Source organism: Protopterus annectens, chromosome 8.part1, assembly GCF_019279795.1.
Source record: "Protopterus annectens isolate FY-2018-M chromosome 8.part1, PAN1.0, whole genome shotgun sequence".
Taxonomy (NCBI): Eukaryota; Metazoa; Chordata; order Ceratodontiformes; family Protopteridae; genus Protopterus; species Protopterus annectens.
Window position 1 is genome coordinate 498,427,131 of NC_056742.1, and position 20,742 is coordinate 498,447,872.

General features: G+C 45.7%; 1 protein-coding gene across 1 annotated transcript in view; it reads left to right on the plus strand.

Annotated features, from left to right (window-relative positions):
* LOC122810165 (cadherin-3-like) overlaps positions 1 to 20,742 on the plus strand; it is a 1,031,939-nt gene that overhangs the window by 256,649 nt on the left and 754,548 nt on the right. Inside the window, exon 7 of the mRNA XM_044081643.1 lies at positions 261 to 352. Within this exon, the coding sequence (XP_043937578.1) occupies positions 261 to 352 (92 nt within the window). The remainder of the gene's footprint in view (positions 1 to 260; positions 353 to 20,742) is intronic.

The window sequence follows — 20,742 nt, forward strand, 5'->3', positions numbered from 1 at the left end:
TTTTTAACTTTTTTTAAAATTTAAATGTCTTCCCCAACCTTTACTAAAGCCCCAATTCCAGCATCCCCAACCCATGTTACTGCCACCACCATGCTTCACTGTGGGGATGGTGGTGTTTTGGTGATGCAAAGTGTTTTTGCACCAAATGTACCTTTTGGAATTGTGGCCAAAATGTTCAGCATAACACATTTTCCCACATGGTTTTGGGAGACTTAATGTGGTGTTTTGTAAGTTTTAGCTGTTGGATGTTTTTCTTTCAGTTTTGCAACTGTTGCCCCATAGGCTAGACATGGAGAATATGGGATTTTGTCACATGAAGTACACAACCAGTACTTGCCAGAATTTCATGCAGGTCCTTCAGTGTTGCTGTAGGTCTCTCTGCAGCCTCCCTGACCAGTTTTCATCTGGTCGTGTCATCAGTTTTGTAGTGACATCCAGATGTGCATGTTTTCACTGTTGCAGTCATCACACTTGGGTTATCCTGCCAGGGGTAGCCCTCAGTTGGCCCAAATACCAGAGGCTTAGTATTTCTGCGTCGGTTGCCGTCACTTCAAGACTGACATGAGATTGTGAGGAGTATAAAAACAGGCAGCAAACGCCATTTCATCAGGCTTTCTTGCAGAGGAGTCCAAAGTAGAAGCAGTTCACACGAGTGCCAGCCGCAACCAGCGCTACCTGAGTTTTTGTTCTGAAATTAAATCATCCTGAAGTCTTCAAAAGCCAAGTACCCCATTGGTGATCCTTTTTCTTGTGCTAACCAATGTCACAGTTAACAATTGTCTTGCTTGTGGAAAGCAAGTACCACACATTTCCATTACTGCGTCACCTGCTTAGGCCCAGACCACAACATTCTTGGCATCTGTTTTGCCGTGTTCCAGGCCCAAACTTTTTGTTGTCGGGCCCTTATTGTAGCTGAATACTTTCATTCTCTATCTCCAGTTTCCAAAACTGCTTTGGTAAGCCATTCGACTTCCGATCTGCAAAAATGTAAGGATAAAGACAGACTACACAGGTCCAAAACTACCGGCTATGCTTCTGTTAAGCTAGTCGCCAGTTTGCTGGTACTCCGTGAGGTGCTTTCGCACCCCCTGATGCTCACTTCGATGGGTTCGCAGGCTGCTGTCCAGACTCATTTAGTCTGGTATGCTATGAGACTACTTTGACTCTAGAACCTGTGGATGTCTTCCTTGGGTCTGGAGCCACTGTGTAATCACCGGCTTTTGAGGATGTTCTTCACACTACAGATATTAGACTTAAACAGACTTCTTTTGCGTCTTCAGTTCTAAATTTAGTTTCTAAGGCGAAGAGTATGAGCTATGCCTAAAAAAAGAAAACCTAACTCCTGCTTCCTTGTCACAATCTTGGATGCTTAAAATGGCATTTGACCATACTGATTAGGGAAAACCACCCTTCCCCTGCTAAACGAATGACTGGTCTCCTGCAGCTTTATCTGACCAAGAGTCTGATGACTGAGGCTTCTGAATATGAAGACGTGCCTTTATCTGCCTGAGGATTCAGATGCAGATGAATACATTCCTTCTGCCCTCCCCTCCAGAGGATTTTTCTTTTGGTGAAACCTTACATACTTTGAGAGAACATTTCCATTGGAGCCTCGGGGGGGGGGGGGTGTTTTAGATTTACCACAGCACAGACCCTTGGCTAATCCCTCCTGTTCTGGATGTTGTGGATTAGGTCTTCATGGTTAAGAGTTACTTCTGACACTTTACCCCTTGCTCCTAGGAAACCTTATTGGTACTAGAGTCCCTGACTCAAATTTCTTTTCAGAAATCCTGCTGCTGAACCTCTGACCCAGAGGTTATCTCCAAAGGACCTAAAGGAATAAAAGCAACTTCAGCTAGGAATCCCACTCCCATGGACAGCGTTTTCAGAGTTTTAGACAGATGGGGTAAAAATTCTACACCTCTGCAACTCGCCATTAGAACTTTGGTTATTTCCACATGCTGACATACCAGCAGCATACTATGGAACTTGAGCAAAAATTATCTACATTTCCTGACTGTGCAGAAAATAGAATTATAGGAGCTTATGCATTCTGCAAGCCAAACAGCAAACATACCCTGCAATGTTTGATGCCCTGGAAGCGTCTTGCAGGGCAGCAGTCACAGGTTCTGTACTAAAAAGGCGTGCCTGTCTTTAGGAGCAGACCTTGCCAGACCATGTCTAATCAAAATTAATGGATGCTCCTGAGCAAGAACAATCTGGTACCAAAGCAGAAGGTTTTAAAGATGGAAGAAAAGGTAGTCTTTTCAGACGGTCAAGATTTTTTTTGTAAGTTCAGCCTTCAAGATTCAGTAGGCATTGCCCCTCAAAACATTGGTTCTTTCCAGCCCCTTCAAGGCCAACTCAAACTAGACCCAGGGGAGACTGACCAGCCAGATTAGTCTCAAGGTATGCAGAGATCTAAGCAATGGAGTTGTCCACTTCTAAAGCAGGGAGTGCCAAGCCCCACCCCCTTATGGAAAGTATTCACAATGACTTCTCAACTCCACTCCTCCCCTCTGCCCAATTGCTTGTGCCTCTAGGAGGAAAATTCTCCCACCATCAAAACTGGGCCTCCATCTCAAACTACCGATGGGTCCTCAATGTAGTATCGCAAGGGTACAAATTTTTTTTCCACACGCTGCCAACCCTAAAAGGATCCCCAGACCCTTCTCCAAACAAGTGGGTAGAGGCACAAAACCAAGTTCAGTCCCTGCTCACCAGAAGGGCAATTCAGCCTGTTCCTGCAGAACAGGTAGGCTAAGGTTTTTATTCTAGACTTTTCTGGTACCCAGAAAAGAGGGCACACTGTGCCCAATCTTAGATCTGTCCATTTTAAACACCTTCCTGGTGGTACCAAAATTCAAAATGCTTACCATACAGCAGCTTATGCTGTCCAAAGATGCCTGGTTAGCCACCCCTAGCTTAAAAGGAGGCCCCTAGCCTAAAAGGAGGCCTATCTGCACACCTCAATTGAGGACTCCTGCAGGAATTATCTACATTTCAGGGCAGGATCTATGCGTTCAGTTTTTTGCATTCCCCTTTGGTTTATCAGTTGCTCCCATAGTTTTCACAAAATGCCTGGCTCCTGCCATTGCCTATTGCAGACAGAGAAATATTCTAGTTTACCATTACTTGGATGATGGCTTGATTTCAGGTGGACAGTCAGGGAAAGCTTCTGCAGCACATGAAATTTGTAAAGTACCTTCTAACCTCCCTGTGGTACACTAACAACAATGAAATTCAAACTAGTCAAATTGTATTCCTGGGAGCAAGCTTGGACAATGCAAACCGGATGGCATTTCTTACTCCAGAAAAACAAGGCTGCCTGACAGGCTACTTCACTCAAATGGCCACCAGAACCCAGCTATCTGCAAGGAAAATCCTGCGTGCTTCAGAGTTCTTGGTCTCCTGCATTGTACTAATACCATATGCCCAACCTGCGTATGAGGTAACTTCAATGGTACTTTAAGTCTTTGGTGCCAACATTCCCAGGACCTGGAAACTGTAATTCCTATATTACCTTTTCAAAGGAAAGAGTTCCTTTGGTGGGCAGCAGCATGCAGCCATGAGGCTTCCCTTTACACAACCCCATTCCACCCAGACCCTAACCACAGATGCATCAGACTATGCCTAGGGTGCACATCTGGATGGCAGGTGCATTCAGGGCCACTGGAGCCCAAATCAAAAACTCTGCTTATCAGCCAAAAAGAGATGCTACATGTTCAGCATGCTCTACAGCTTTCAGATCTCTGCTGTCACCTGGGCACCTACTAATTAAAACCAACACCACCACAGTGATGTGTTACATCAAGCAGGGTGGAACCCACTCTTGCCCACTGCAGGATAGCCATGACCCTGTGGAACACTGCTGCAGCCATACATATTTACCTGCAAGCTCAATTCCTGCCAGGCAACCAAAACTCTCTGGCAGATGACTTAAGCAGAAATCTCCTAGACCCACACGAGTGGCAATTAAACCACAACACCTTCAGCCTTGTGAACCATAAATGGGGTACCCCGAAGGTGGACCTTTTTGCCCCCCCTACAGCCACCAGTTCAGCAAATTCTGCACCAGGGTATCTCAAGCAAGGCGTGGAAAGTGAATGACCTATTCTAGTGGGCAAACCTCTCAATCTATGCATTTACCCCTCTGCCTCTTGCAATAATGGAGGACAGACCAAGAGCTATCCTGATTGGCCCAGTCTGGCCATGCCAACACTGGTACCCACTACTGCAGTCTGTCACCAGTGCTCCGTAGCACCTACCACAGATCCAAACGTGCCTGACTGAGCAGGAGGAACAGTTCTTGCATCTGCAATTGCAAACCTTGAGCCTTGCAGTCTGGTTTATTCCTATGCTGACAAGTGGAAAAGGAATTGATCTTAGTGTTTCACGGTTGCAGTCATTACATTTGGGTAATCCTGCTGGCAGGTTGCCCTCAAGTCGGCCTGAATTCCAAAGCCCTGGGTCCTGCATTGGCTGCTGTCATCCTTTCCCTGACGTCAGGTAATCGGGGGTATAAAACATGTGGCTGACGCCATTTTCTTTAGTCTTGCTGCACAGTGGCAGAGGCAGTTTGCAGGTGCCGGTCGGCCGACTCCTGAGATTTTTGAGTTTCAGATCGGACGTTTTCTACAGAGCCAAGTGCTCCGTTGGGGAAACTTTTTTTTTTCTTGCTCTGGACTGATGTCAAAGTTAATGGCTGTATTTCTTGTGGGAAGCAAATGCCTCATAAGGACTTTCGTTCTTACTGTATTCTTGCCTGGGCCCTGAACATAGCATTCCAGGTTGACTGTTTTGTGCTAGATTTAACCAACGTACTATTAAGCGTCTGCCTGATTTTTTTTGCATTAAGCTACTATGGATGCAGGTGTAATTGTCCAGAAATGTCTGAAAGCCATCTGGCTACCAGATTTCACAAACTCAAAGAAAGACCACCGAGGTCCAAAGGCAACGAGGCTTCTCCTGAGCTGGTCACCGGTTCTCAATGAGGCACTTTCGCAGCCCCTGACGCCCGCTACTTTAGAGTCACAGGCCGCTACAGACTCCCACGTGGAGTCTGCTATGCTGCTGTTAACTCAAGGTATTGGAGCCTTGGATGCTATTTCTTCAAATGGGTCCAGAGCCACTGAGCAGCCACCGGCTTCTGAGGGTATATTCAGACCTAAACATCTATACATTGAACAGATTTCAAAGACAAAGAAGCAAGCTCGAGCCACGTGGACAGGCCTCCATGCCCAAAAAGCAGATGCTCAAAATGGCCGATGACTTGATTACCTTCATCAGGGGTTCCCATCCCCATCCTGATAAGAGGCCTAGGCAAGAGACTATGAATCTTCAGATCCGGTTTCCATTTCCTGATTCCTCTTCTGATCAGGAATGTTATTTTCCCCCCATGAGGATTCTGATGCTGAAGAATCTATACCTTCAGCTTCTCCAGAGGACTTTTCTTTTGGGGAAACCTTACATACCATGAGGGAGCACTTCCACTGGGAGAGCCAAGATTTTTCAGAATCTAAAAAGACTGATTTCCTATTACTACCTCAGCACAAGCCACTAGCCATCCCACCTGTTAGACATTGTAGATGGTGTTTTCGGAGTCTAGTCTTACCCCTGACTCCTTACCTCCAGCTCCTGTTGAGCCTGACGGATATTACAGGGTTCCTGACTTTCATAAATTTCTTTTTAAAAACTCTGCTGCAGACCCATAAACCATTCTGTGTCCCAAGGAAGTTGAGGCTTCTGCTGCAAGAAACCCTATCCCCTCTGGCAGGGATTCTAGGGCACTGGATAGATGGAGAAAAGTTTACACATCTGCTGTCTTGGCTATAAGGGCTTTAAACTGTCAGTTTCATATGCTCAAATATCAGAAACATGTCATGGCACTGCTTAAACAGAAAATAAACTGAATGTGCAGAAAACAAGGAAATGCAGGATTTATTGCATGCAGTTGAACAAGTTGGAAACCATACTTTGCAATATGGTTTTGATTCTTTAGAGGCCTCCTGCAGGGCCGCAGTTACAGGTTCTGTAATTAGGAGGCATGCTTGGTTAAAGGAACAATCTGCCAGATCATGTTAAAGTTAAATAGATGCACCTTTACAGCATGATACTTTGTTTGGTGTGAAGGCAGAAGAGGTGTTAAAGAAAATGGAGGGCAAAGCTAAATCTATGCAAACAGTCAGTTTTTACAAGTACAGCCACCTAGGTTTAGTAGACATTGGCCAACAAAGAACTGGTCCTTTCCTGTGTCACAGACCTCAAAGGGGCAGACCCAGATGCCCTAGAGGCAGATCCCAGGCACAAGGTTCATTCTGCTCAAAACAATGGGGGGCTTCTACTTCCAAAGTTGAAGACAAATCACTACCATTCAGGAAACAGTCCCAATGACTTCCCCCTGTCTGCACCAAGCACTTCTCCTGGCAGCCCCCTTGAGGGGAATACTAGCAAAATTTCTCAAAATTGGCACATAATACCCACTTGTCCTGGGTTATAAAATAGTCACAGGGCTACAAGTGCGGTTTCCATACCCTGCCAAAAGCAAACGGCTAGCCAGATCTGCCAAACAATCAATGGGCAGAGGCATATAAACAAGTCTCATCCCTCGTGGACATGGGGGGGGGCATTCATTTAGTACCAGAACAAGAGCAGGAACAAGGATTTTAAGACTGATGTTAGTGTTACCCTGCTGCAGTCATCACACTTGGGTTATCCTGCTGTCAGGCGGTCCCGCAGTCGGCCCGAGTTCCAAAGTCTTGGTCCGGTGTCTGATCTTGCTTCTTCCCTGATGTCAGTGCGCCAGGGGTATAGGAGGCATCCAACGCCATTTTCTTCTGTCTTTCTTGCTGCACGGTGCCCGTAGCAGAAGGTAAGTGCTGGTCAGCCGACACCTGAGATTTTTTAATCTAATTTCAGTCCGGTCTTCAAAGCTAAGTACCCCGTTGGGGAACCTTTTCTTGCCTCAGTCCGATGTCAGAAAATTAACTATTAATTGTATTTCTTGTGGGAAGCAAATACCTCATAAGGACTTTCATTCTTACTGTATACCTTGCCTAGGCCCAGACCACAACGTCACTGGTTGTCTGTTTTGTGCTAGGTTCAATAAGCGAACTATGAAGGGATGTTTTGATTTCGCTCGACACTACTTCAGTAGGAAATTTAATTATACTGTGCCATCTGAGCAACAGACTACCGGCGTGCATAAAAAATGCAAAGATAGGCAGCCTAGATCCAAGCCAGACTCTGAGGCCTCAGCTGGGCCAGTCGCCGGTTTTCAGTGAGGTGCCTACACAGCCCCTGACCGCAGAATTGGAACCCCAGACCACTTTGGATCCTCAAGCAGAGTACTAGGCTGACAGCCATTTCCTTTAGGCCCTACCGACAACATTGCAGAAGGAGAAGCCAGTGCTGTGGAAACACCTTCGGCTACAGAAGGTGTCTTCAGACTACTCTCTGCATAAAATCTTGTGCTAAGCTTAAGACTCCTTTAAAGCCTAAAAAGACTACAGTCTCCAGTTCAAGGCCCCATGCCCAAGAAAAACAGATGCTTACGATGGCTGAAGATTTGATTACTATGATCAGGGGTTCCCAACCCCCCCCCCCCCGACAAAAGGCCAAGACAGGAGGATTATGCCTGTTCTGATCAAGTTTCTATTTCCTCAGACTCCTGAGGAACAGGATTACTCTTTTCCCCCTTATGAAGATTCTGATGCCAAAGATTCCATTCCCTCAGCATCTCCCTTTGAAGACTATTCCTTCGGGGAAACCATTCATACCATGAGGGTACACTTCCACTGGGAAGGTTAGGACTACTCAGACTTGAAGAAAAGGCTCAGAGTTTTTTACTTCCCCAGCACAGACCACTTGCTATCCCTCCAGTTTTAGACATTGTGGATGATGTCTACTTAGAACTAGTCTAAATCCAGATTCTCTGCCTCCTGCTCCAGCCAAACCAGACAGATATTAGAGTACTTGACTCTCTCAAATTCCTTTATAAAAGCTCTGTTGCTGATCCAGAGAATCTCCCAGGGTCTCAAAGGGGCTAAGACTTCTATGGCTAAAAATCCTGTGCCCTCTGAAAGGGACTCCAGAGCACTAGATAGGTGGGGGAAGAAAGTTTACACCTCAGCTACTCCTGCTATGAGAGCACTAAATTGTCAATTTCACATGCTGAAATATCAACAATTCCTAATGTCTCAATTAAAACAAAAGATGAACACATTCTCAACAGTCTGAATTCAAGGAAATGCAGGATCTGTTGCATGCAGCTGAACAGGTGGGCAAACATACTTTACAATGTGGATTTGATTCATTGGAAGCTTCCTGTAGAGCAGCTGTTACTGGGTCTGTCATACATAGGCATGCTTGGTTAAAGGAACAAACCCTGCCTGATCATGTTAAAGCAAAGTTACTAGATGCACCTTTACAGCAGGATGTCTTATTTGGGGTTAAGGCAGAAGAGGTTTTAAAGAAAATGGACAATAAGGCAGTCTGCAGGCGGGCAAAGATTTCTTACAGGTACAACCCCCTCGCTTCAGCAGAAATTGGCCAACAAAAAATTGGTCCTTTCCAGCTTCTGACAGACCACAGAGGGGTCGATACAGATGCCCAAGGGGCAGAGGTCAAGCACAAATCCCTTACCAACCTAGTCAATGGGGCACTGCAACACAAAGGGGAGGAGAAGACAGGCTCCAAACTATTAGAAGACAAACACAATGACTTAACCCTCAATCTGCCAAGAAAAGCTCTCTTGGCAGCTCCCTTGGGAGGAAAATTAGCACTTTTTGCAGACAACTGGCGCATAATCACAAAGGGCAAATGGGTTCTAGACATTATCTCACAAGGATACAGATTCCGTTTCCACACTTTACCAAGGAGAAAAGGAATGTCAAACCTGCCACCAAATCTATGGGCAGAGGCACAAAAACAAATTGCAGCTCTCATGCACATGAGAGCTATTCAACTGGTACCTACACAGGAGCAAGGCCAAGGATTTTACTGTAGGCTTTTCCTAGTCCCCGAAAAGGACAATGCATGGAGACCCATTCTGGACCTTTCAGTTTTAAATACCTACTTGCAAGTTCCCAAGTTCAAAATGCTAACACTACAGCAGCTTCTTCCCTTGTTGGGCAAGAAGGCTTGACTAGTAACGTTGGACCTCAAGGAGGCATACCTGCATGTCCCTATCAGACAAAATTGCAGAAGATGCCTCCTTTTCATTGCAGGTTCAACCCATCACCAATTCTCTGCACTGCCCTTTGGCTTATCTACTGCGCAGAGGGTATTCACAAAATGCCTGGCACCAGTAATTGCGTACTGCAGACAGAGGAATTCAAAAATACCCATACCTGGACGACTGCCTCATCCAAGCAGAAAGCAAGGACATTCTTGCATCTGGCGTTTGTCAAACACCTAAGTTGCCTAGGGTACACAGTAAACTAAAAAATCAAAACTAGTTCCCTCACAGAACATGACATTCCTGGGTGCCAGCTTGAATACAACGGCCCAGATGGTTTATCTCACGCCAGAAAAGCAACTGCAACTAACTCATTACTTCAAAATAATGGCAACAAAGACCCAACTCCTTGCAAGAAAAACTATGCAGGCCTTGTGATTCATGGCATCTTGCATACTACTACCATTTGCAAAACTGCATATGAGGAAATTACAATGGTACCTGAAAAGCATATGGACTCAACACAGCCACAGCTTGTAAACAATGATACAACTCATTCCCTGCCTTCAACAGGAGTTTCTGTGGTGGTCACAGGCATGTTACCTCAAGGGTCAGCCTTTCACCTTACCCCCAGCCAGGCAGACTATGACAACAGATGCATCAGACTATTCCTGGGGGGCACACATGGCAGGACACTGCGTTCAAGGCAAATGGGCTACAGATCAAAGAAATCTGCACATCAATCAAAAAAATGCTAGCTGTACAGAATGCACTGACAGCCTTCAAGGACCTCTTACATCCAGGGCAACTTATATAATGACAGACAATACCACAGTAATGTGGTACATAAACAAGGGGGTACACACTCCTACCCTCTATACAGGCAAGCAATGACCTTGTGGAACACAGCACTGACTTACCAAGTTCTATTACAAGCACAATTCCTGCCAGGATGAAAACACATTGGCAGACTACCTAAGCAGGAACATCATGGATCCCCACAAGTGGAAACTGGATCCACAAGTATTTGCAATGATCACTCAAACATGGGGGCACCCAGACAACCTGTTTGCCAGCCCCCAAAACTATCAACTATCAAAATTTTGCACAAGGACATTCCTCCAAGCTTGGAAAGTGGACGCACTCTCATTCAATTGGAAAATGTTGACAGTATATGCCTTCCCTCCATTGCCCCTTCTAACAGTGCTGCTGAGTCAGAATGGAGAAACCACGAATGATGCTCATTGCCCCAGACTGGCCACACCAGCAATGGTACCCACTACTAAGGAACATGGCCCACGGCCCTCCATGGATTTTACACAAATTCCTCATCTGTTCGCACAGCAAGACAGTATGATTCTACACAGCCAGCTCAAGGTATTAAATCTGGCTGCATGGCAAATCACCTAAACAGCAAACTCCTCTTTCACAAGCTGTTATGGATGCCATTCTGGAGGCCAGGAGGCCCAGCACCAGCAAAGCTTACTCAGACAAATGGAAAAGATTTTGCGCCTGGAACCAAGGCCACAATCCCCTTGAGCCGAACATACCTCAGATTCTACAATATTTAACTGAGATGTTAAACAAAGGAGTTTCCTTTTCATCTATTAAAATACATGCCTCAGCTATTTCAGCTCATTACAACACAGATCCTCCCTTATTTTCACATCCACTTCTAAGGCAGTACTTCAGAGGGGCCAAAAACATAAGGCCTCCCAGGAGAGCACCAATGCCAACTTGGTTCAACTTTTGTTCTGGAAAAACTTACGCTACCACCTTTTGAGCCAGCTTTCTCAGCAGATTTAAAGTTTATATCATGGAAAACTGCCCTGTTGCTAGCAATTACTTCAACCAGAAGAGTCTCAGAGCTACAGGCACTAATGGCAGTGGAGCCTTTTTTCATTTTTCATCACGACAGTTTCTCTACGAACTCACCCCTCCTTTATGCCAAAGGTGGTATCCAGTGTGGCTCTCAAACCATCCATTTACCTACCTTTTTTCCAAATCCACAGAATAAAGGAGAAAGTCCTGCACTCCTTGGACATTCACAGAACTACGTTACTACTTTGATAAAACTAAGGCTTTCAGAAAATCTGAACAGTTATTTGTATCCTATGTTGCAGCATCACAAGGAAAGGCGATCTCAAAACAAACCATTTCAAAATGGATAGGGCATTGCATACGTTTTTGCTACACATCATGGAAAACCAGATGTTCATGAATACAGCTGCAGTCATAACACTTGGGTTATCCTGCCAAGAGGCGGGTCCTCGGTCGGCCTAATTCCAAAGTCTAGGTCCGGCGTCGGTTGTCGTCGCTTCTTCCCTGATGTCAGTGCGGCAGGGGTATAGAAGAGGCAGCTGATGCCATTTTCTTCAGTCTCTTGCCGCGCGGTGCCCAAAGCAGAAGCAGTTCGCAAGTGCCGGTCGGCCAGCTCCTGAGATTTACGAACAGTATTTCAGCAGAAGTAGTCTTTAAAGCTAAGTACCCCATTGGGGAAACTTTTCTTGCCTCTGACCAATGTCAGACAAAGTTAATTGCATTTCTTGTGGGAAGCAAATACCGCATAAGGATTTTCACTCTTACTGTATACCTTGCTTAGGGCCAGACCACGACGTCTCGGCCTGCCGTTTTTGTGCTAGGTTTAACGAGCGCACTAAGCTCTGGGCGGAGTTCGCCCTTCATTATTTTGGCAAATTTAATTGTCAGATGCACAGACTCCAGTTTTAGGCAAGACTTAAGGATAAGGACACATCTGAGGCCTGCACAGAGTACTGAGATCACCCTTAGGCCGACTATCAGTTCTCAGCGAGGCACCTACGCAGCCCCTGACTACCGATGAAACTTTTACCGGCGACTTCAGTACCAGAGGCCGCAGGATCCTGTCTCCATTCCCACTGCAGATACCGACACCACTCTTGGCAGGGAAACCGAAAATTTAGCGAGGCCTGCCATTTCTGAAGGTGTTTTCAGGCCTACCACCTCCTCTATTAAATCATTCACTAGATCTAAAGCTGCAATGAAAATTAAACGGGGTCCTCAGACCCCCACTCTAGGCCCCATGCCTAAAAAAACAGATGCTTAAAATGGCTGAAGACCAGGATTATGCCTATTCCCCATTTGAAGACTCTGATGCTGAGGAGTCTATTCCCTCTGTCCCCCCCCCCCCCCCGAGGACAACTCTTTTTTGGGGAAACCCTGTGTACATTGAGAGCACTTCCACTGGGAAGGCCAAGATCACTCAGATTCCAAGAAAAGGCTCGGAATTTCTACTTCCCCAGCATAGACCCCTGGCTATTCCTCCAATCTTAGATATTTTGGATGATGTGTACACAGAAGCCAGTCTTAAGACTCATTACCTCCAGCCCGTGTTAAACCAGACAGATATTACCGGGTTCCTGATTCTCATCAGTTCCTTTATAAAAGCCACACTGCTGACCCAGAAACAATTTCACAGGGTCCCAAGGGGATTAAGGCCTCTACTGCTAAAAGCCCTTTACCTTCAGGGAGAGATTCTAGAGCATTAGAAAGGTGGGGGGGAAAGGTGTATACATCAGCCACTTTAACCATGAGGGCATTAAACTGTCAATTTCATATGTTAAAGTATCAACAGTTCTTGCTATCTCAGCTGAAATGCAAAATGACGCAAACAGAACCAGACTTGAAAGAGTTGCAGGATTTGTTGCATGGAGCAGAACATGTGGGGAAACATACCTTGCAGTGTGGTTTTGATGCTTTAGAGGCCTCATTTAGAGCTGCTGTCACGGGGTCTGTCATACGTAGACATGCTTGGCTCAGAGCAAACCTTACCAGATCATGTCAAAGCAAAGTTATTAGATGCACCACGACAAAAAGATGTATTCGGTGTTAAAGCTGAGGAGGTACTAAAGAAAATGGAGGAAAAAGCGAAATCTATGCAAACAGTTAGATTTCTTGCAGGTGCAGCCTCCGCTTCAGGAAAGCTGGCCTTATTTTCAAAAAATGGCACATTTTTACAAAGGTCAAATGGATTCTGGATATTGTAGACAGAGGCTACAGGTTCCACTTTCACACCCTTCCAAAAATGAGGCATGCCAAACCTGCCACAAAATCAATGGGCAGAGGCACAAAGGCAAATTTCCGCTCTCATGGATATGAAAACAATTCAAGAGGTACCTGCAAAAGAACAAGGTCAAGGTTTTTATTCAAGACTATTTCTGGTACCAAGGAAGGACAAAGATTGGAGACCCATCTTAGACCTATCTATTCTAAACACATATCTAGAGGTACCAAAATTCAAGATGCTCACATTACAGCAGCTTCTTCCCATGCTGGGCAAGGAGTCTTGGCTGGTAACATTGGACCTCAAGGAGGCATACCTGCATGTCCCTATCAGACAAGATTGCAGAAGATATCTCAGATTTCTTGCAGGTTCAACCCATTACCAATTCTCTGCATTGCCCTTTGGCCTATCTACTGCGCCCAGAGTTTACGAAATGCCTGGCATCAGTAATTGCCTTCTACAGACGAGGAATCCAAATCTACCCATATCTGGACGATTGCCTGATCCAAGCAGACAGGGCCTTCTATTGCAACATCTGGCGTTTGTAATAAAACTGTTAAACTGCCTGGGGTACACAGTGAACAAAGAAATCAAAACTAATACCTTCTCATCAGATAATTTTCCTGGGTGCCAGCTTAAATACAACAACCCAGATGGCCTACCTCACGCCAGACAAACAAGGCCAACTGTCTCAATACTTCAACAAAATGGCAACTTTAACCAGGCTAACTGCAAGGAAAATCCTGCAGGCTGTGGGGTTCATGGCATCTTGCATCCTACTAATACCATTTGCAAAGCTGCATATGAGGAAGCTACAATGGTACCTAAAACGCTTATGGTCTCAACACAGCCACAGCTTGGAAACAATTATACCACTCATTCCATGCCTTCAAAAGGAATTTTTGTTGTGGGCTCAAGCATGCCAAAGAAACACAGGTCTGTCTTTGTTTACCACAAGCAACTCAAATCACAACAGACACCTCAGACTATGCCTGGGGAGCACACATGACAAGTCAGTGCATTCAGGGAAAATGGTCCCAAAAAGAGATGCACCTACACATCAACCAAAAGGAGATGCTAGCCGTGTAAAATGCTCTTATGACCTTCAAAGACCTACTGCATCCAGGCCAGCTATTAAGGACAGACAACACCACAGTTGTGGTACATAGGGGGGAACGCATTCATACCCCCTGTGCAGGCAAGCCATGACCTTGTGGAACACAGCACTGGAATTACAAATTCAACTACAGGCACAATTCCTGCCAGGGAAGGAAAACACACTGGCAGACAACTTAAGCAGAAATATGACTGACCCACACAAATGGAAGTTGCATCCTCAAGTCTTCTCAAAGATAACTCTGGCATGGGGACAGCTAGACATAGATCAATTTGCTACCCACAGAAGTTACCAGTTGGAGAAATTCTGCACAAGGACCTATCATCCATAGGCCTGGAAAGTGGACGCAGTCTTTCAATTGGGCAACATTGACAGTCTATGCCTTCCCGCCTCTTCCTCTACTGGCCAAAGTCCTATTAAAAACCAGAGCAGAGAGGCCACAAATGATTCTCATTGCTCCAGACTGTCCACGACAGCACTGGTATCCTCCCCTAAAGAGCCTGTCACACTTACCACCATGGATCCTTCCTCAAGTTCCTCTTCTGTTGTCCCAACACAACTACAAGACCCTTCACAGCCAGCTCAGAACTCTAAATCTAGCTGCATGGAGAATACTTTAATCTACCAACAGACTCTCCTCTCCAAGGAGGTGCAGGATGTCCTCTTGGAGGCCAGGAGACCCTCTACTAGAAAAACCTACTCCGCCAAATGGAAACGATTTTGTTCCTGGAATCGAGCAAAGGGTCAGAATCCTTGGGTAATAAGTATACCTCATATTTTACAGTACCTAACTGATGTTAAACAGTGGCCTTTCTTCTCTTCCATCAAGATCCACTCTTCAGCCATTTCAGCACAATACAATACGGATCCTCTTCTCTCATCTTCTGTTAAGGCAGTTCCTCAGAGGGGCAAAAAATATAAAACCCCCACGGAAACCACCAGCTCCAGCTTGGGACCTCAACTTCGTATTGGAGAAGCTGACACTGCCTCCTTTTGAGCCGGCTTCAGCAGAGCTACAATACTTGTCATGGAAAACAGCCTTCCTTCTGGCTATTACCTCAGCATGCAGGGTTTCGGAGCTACAGGCCCTCATGGCTGTGCAACCATTCATCATTTTCCATCAGGACAGGGTTTCCTTACGAACCAACCCTACCTTCATGCCAAAGGTAGTATCCAGTGTGGCTTTGAATCAGACTATGGATTTACCTACCTTTTATCTAAATCCACAGAACAAAGGTGAGACTACTACATTCCTTACATTCACAGGCAACTTCGTTATTACTTGGACAGAACAAAGTCATTCAGAAAATCTGAACAGCTTTGTCCTATGCTACAGGTGCTCAAGGAAAGGCTATTTCCAGACTATTTCAAAATGGATAGCCCACTGCATACGCTATTGTTCATTTCATGGAAAATCAGTGCCTGTATACATCAGATCCCACTCCACCAGGGCTACAGCTACCTCAGCAGCTTTCCTCAGGGAGGTCCCTACCAAGGACTTTTTGGAAGCAGCTACTTGGAGTTCAGTGTGCACTTTCTCCAAGCACTACCACCTTCCACTATACTCAATCTAGAGCGGGCTTTGCCACAGCAGTCCTGCAGGGTATTCTAGCCCCTCCTAATTCCTCTTACTACCAGCCACCCTCGCTTAGCTTTGGGATTCTACCAAAGTGTGACTGCAGCTGTATGCACGATGAACATAGTACAGTTTTGTACCTACCATAAATGTAGATGTTAGAGTGCGCATACAGCTGCAGTCCAGGTTACCCTCCCTCCATCCCCTCTTAGGACAGGGCTTATGACAAACCTTCAACATGCAACCTATTTGGGGTATTCCTTTATGGTGTATTTGCTTGCAACTACTGTTTTGATTTATCTACTTATGTATGTTTGCATGACATGTTTTGCCTTCTTTTCTGGGGGCACCTGACATCTGGGGAAAGAAAAACTGAAGAAAATGGCGTATGCTGCCTCTCTTATACCCCTGCCACACTGATGTCAGGGAAGAAGCGACTACAACAGATGCTGGACCTAGACTTTGGAATTCGGCCGAGGACCCGCCTGATGGCAGGATAACCCAAGTGTGATGACTGCAGCTGTATGCGCACTCTAACATCTACATTTATGGTAGGTACAAAACTGTACTTTCCTGCTAGCATAAGGCCCCACTCCACCAGGGCAACTGCTACATCTACAGCCTTCCTCGGGGGTGCCAGCCAAGGATATTCTGGAAGCTGCAACTTGGAGTTCAGTACATACCTTCACCAAACACTACCACTTACCACTTTACTCCAAGACTAGAGCTGGCTTCGCCACTGCAGTTTTGCAGGGCCTTCTAGCCTCTACTAATCCTGTTTGATTCCACCTCCCATCCTTTGCTTTGGGATTCACCCCAAGTGTGATGACTGCAGCAGGGTAACATGAACATAGTACAGTTTGTACCTACCATAAATGTTGATGTGGGAGTGTTCACCCTGCTGCAGTCCAGGTTACCCTCCCTCATCCCCTCTGATCAGACCTTTTCTATGCCTTTTAATCTGATACAACCTTTGTGGCATATTTGCTTATAGCTGGAGGTATGTTTTATTTGTCTCACTTTTATTATTGGTACTATGTAGTGACCTACTTGGGGGGGGGCACCTGACATCTGGGGCAAGAAAAAAAAAAGAAAATGGTGGATGCCTCTTGTATACCCCTGGCGCACTGACATCAGGGAAGAAGCGACAACATCCGATGCCAGACCAAGACTTTGGAACTCTGGCCGACTGCGGGACCGCCTGACTGCAGGATAACCCAAGTGCGACTGCAGCAGGGTGAACACTCAACATCTACATTTATGGTAGGTACAAAACTGTGCGTACTTGGTACCCAGAAAGGACAAGGCCTGGAGGCCAATACTGGACCTATCTATTCTGAACACATTCCTGGATATTCCAAAAGTCAAGATGTTTACTTTGCAGCAGCTTCTGCTCATGCTGGGCAAGAACGCTTGTTTTGTGACTAGACCTAAGAGGCATATCTGCATGTCCCAATCAGACAAATATGCAGAAGATGCCTCCGTTTCAAGGCTGGCTCAATGCATTACCAATTCTCTGCACTGCCCTTTGGCTCATCTACTGCGCCAAGGGTCTTTACAAAGTGCCTGGCACCAGTAATTGCATTTTGCAGACAGAGGCATATAAATATATCCTTACTTGGACAAGTCTAATTCAAGCAGAGAATAAGGACATTCTTCTACAGCATCTGGCGTTTGTGAAAAGACTTCTAACATGCCTAGGGAAAACAGGCAACGAAAATAAATCAAAACTAGTACCCTCTCAAGAGATATTACTGGGTGCAAGCTTAAATACAACTGCCCAGATGGCTTATCAGATGGCTTATCTCATGCCAGACAGTCAACTAACTACCTACTTCAAAATGCTGGTAACAAAGGCCCAGTTATCTGCAAGATAACTTCTCCAGGCTTTGGGCTTCATGGCATCCTGCATCCTACTAATTCCATATGCAAGACTGCATATGAGGAAACTTCAGTAGTACCTAAAAAGTGTTTGGACTCAACATTGCCACAGCCTGGAAGCCAATTACTCTCATTCCCTGCCTGCAACAGGAGTTTTGATGGTGGGCACAGGCTTGTCACCAAAACAAGGGACAGCCATTAATATTACCCCCAGCCAGGCAAACACTAACAACGGATGCCTCAGATTATGCCTGGGGGACCCACATGGCAGGAAGATGCATTCAGGGTGCATGGACCTCAAATCAAATGAAACTACATATCAAAATGCCCTGACAGCCTTCAAGGACCTACTACATCCAGGACAGCTACTGATAGACAACACCACGGTCTGTGGTATATAAACAAGCAGGGGAGGCACTCATTCTTACCCTCTTTGCAGACTAGCCATGACTTTGTGGACACAGCTTTGACTTACAAGTACATTTGCAGGCACAATTCCTGCCAGGAAGGAAAAATACTCTGGCAGACTACCTAAGCAGAAACCTCATGGATCCCCACTAGTGTGGCACCTGGATCCACAAGTCTTCAGCATAAGGAAATGGGGATGCCCGGACATAGATCTATTTGCTTCCCCTCACAACTACTAACTAAAAAGATTCTGCACAAGGATTGATCAGACAAGCATGGAAAGTGGATGCCCTATCGGTATACGCATTTCCCCCTCTGCCTCTCCTCCCCAAGGTACTCCTAAAGGTCACACAAGAAGCCAAGGATGATACTAATTCCCCAGACTGGCCCCGCCAGTATTGGTATCCAATACTAAGGAGCTTGTCTCAATGCCCAGCTTGTACCAATACCTCATCTACTGTCCCAGCAAAACAAGATACTGCACAGCCAACCCTGGACTTTAAACCTGGCAACCTGGCAGCATGGCGGATAATGTAGTCGTACACACCTCTCAGTAAAGCTGTGATGGATGTCATTTTGGAGGCCAGAAGGCCTAGTACTAGAAAATCTTATGCTGGAAAATGGAAGAGTTTTTGTGCTTGGAACTAGGCATAAGGGAACTGATAGCTGTGCTAAATATTCCTCAGATTTTGCAACACTTAACTGAGATGCTGGACAAAGGCCTATCTTTTTCATCTATTAAAATTCATGCCTCTGCCATTTCGCCTCATTACAATACAGAGCCTCCAATCTTTTCTCATCCCTTGCTAAAACAGTACCTCAAAGGAGCCAAAAACTTAAGGCCTCAAAGATAATTGGCAATGCCTGCATGGGACCTCAACTGTCATGTAAAAACTCAACCCTGCCACCGTTTGAGCCAGCAGCAACGGGTGATATAAAGTTTTTATCTTGGAAAACAGCTGTTATCCTAGCAATAACTTCTGCAAGATGAGTTTCGGAGCTTCAGGCACTCATGGCTGTGGAACATTTTATCATTTTTTATCCAGACAGGGTTTCTCTGAGGACAAACCCATTTATGCCTAAGGTGGTGTTCAGTGTGGCTCTTAACCAAAATATCCATTCAAATCCACAGAACAAGGGTGAGAGAATTCTGCATTCTTTGGACATGCACAGCTTAGATTCTACTTGGACAGAGCCAAAGTTTTCCGAAAGACTGAACAACTACTAGTGGCATATGCTGCAGGGTCACAAGGAAAGGCTATCTCAAGGCAGACTATTTCAAAGTGGATAAGCCACTGCATTCATTTCTGCTACTTACACCATGGCAAGCCAGTGCCCAAGGGCATTAGGTCACATTCAACCAGAGCTGCCGCCTCTTCAGCAGCCTTTCTCAGGGGAGTACCAACCAAGGACATTTTAGAGGCTGCAGGAGTTCAATGCACACCTTTACCAAGCACTATCTGCCACTCTACTCTAAATCCAGGGCAGGCTTTGCCACTGCAGTTCTGCAGGGCCTCATAGCCACTCCTAATGCTATTTAGCTCCAGCCTCCCATCCATAGCTTTGGGACTCTACCCAAATGTCATGACTGCAACAGTGAAACACTAAACATAGTACAGTTGTGTACCTACCATAAATGTAGATGTTGGTGTATTCACTGTTGCAGTCCAGGTTACCCACCTGCCGTCCCCCTTTTCTTATGGAATTTATCTTTCCTTTGATTTATACAACCTATGTGATGTATTTGCTTGTAGATGAAGGTAAAGTTCATATTGGTGCATGTATTTATATGTATATAAATTTTGGCTACCCTTTTAGGGGCACCTGACATCTGGGGCAAGAAAAATTGAAGAAAAGTGTCAGCCGCATCTTTTATATACCCCTGATGACCTGACATCAGGGAAGGGGTGAGAGCGACTGCAGGACCCTGGGCTATGGTATTCAGGCAGACTGAGGGCAACCTGCCAGCAGGATTACCCAAATGTAATGACTGCAACAGTGAATACACTAACACCTACATTTATGGTAAGTGTACACAACTGTACTTTTCTGGATTCCCACTAAAGGAGTGGATACAGCACAGGCCTCCTTACCTCTTCTCTTGGATTACCTAGCAGACCAGCTCCAGAGGCCTGTCCTATTCCATTAAGATCCATGCCTCTGCCATCTCTGCTCATTACAGCACTGAGGCACCTTTTGTCTGTCACGCTCTTATCAAGCATTTCCTGAGAGGGGCTAACACTTAAGGCCACCAAGAAGATCCCCCACCCCTGCTTTGGGACCTTAACGTTGTTGGAAAAGCTCACGCTACCCCCCTTTGAGCCTGCAGCATCAGCAGAGTTAAGTTCTCTCTTGGAAAACAGCCTTGCTTCTGGCAGTCACTTCACCTAGAAGTGTCTAGAGGTGTCTGAGCTACAAGCACTTATGGCTGTGGGACCAGTCATTATTTTCATGCTGACAGGGTCTCCCGCAGGACCAACCCAACTTTTATGCTAGTGGTGTCCAGTGTGGCTCTCAACCAATCTGTTTATTTCCCACCT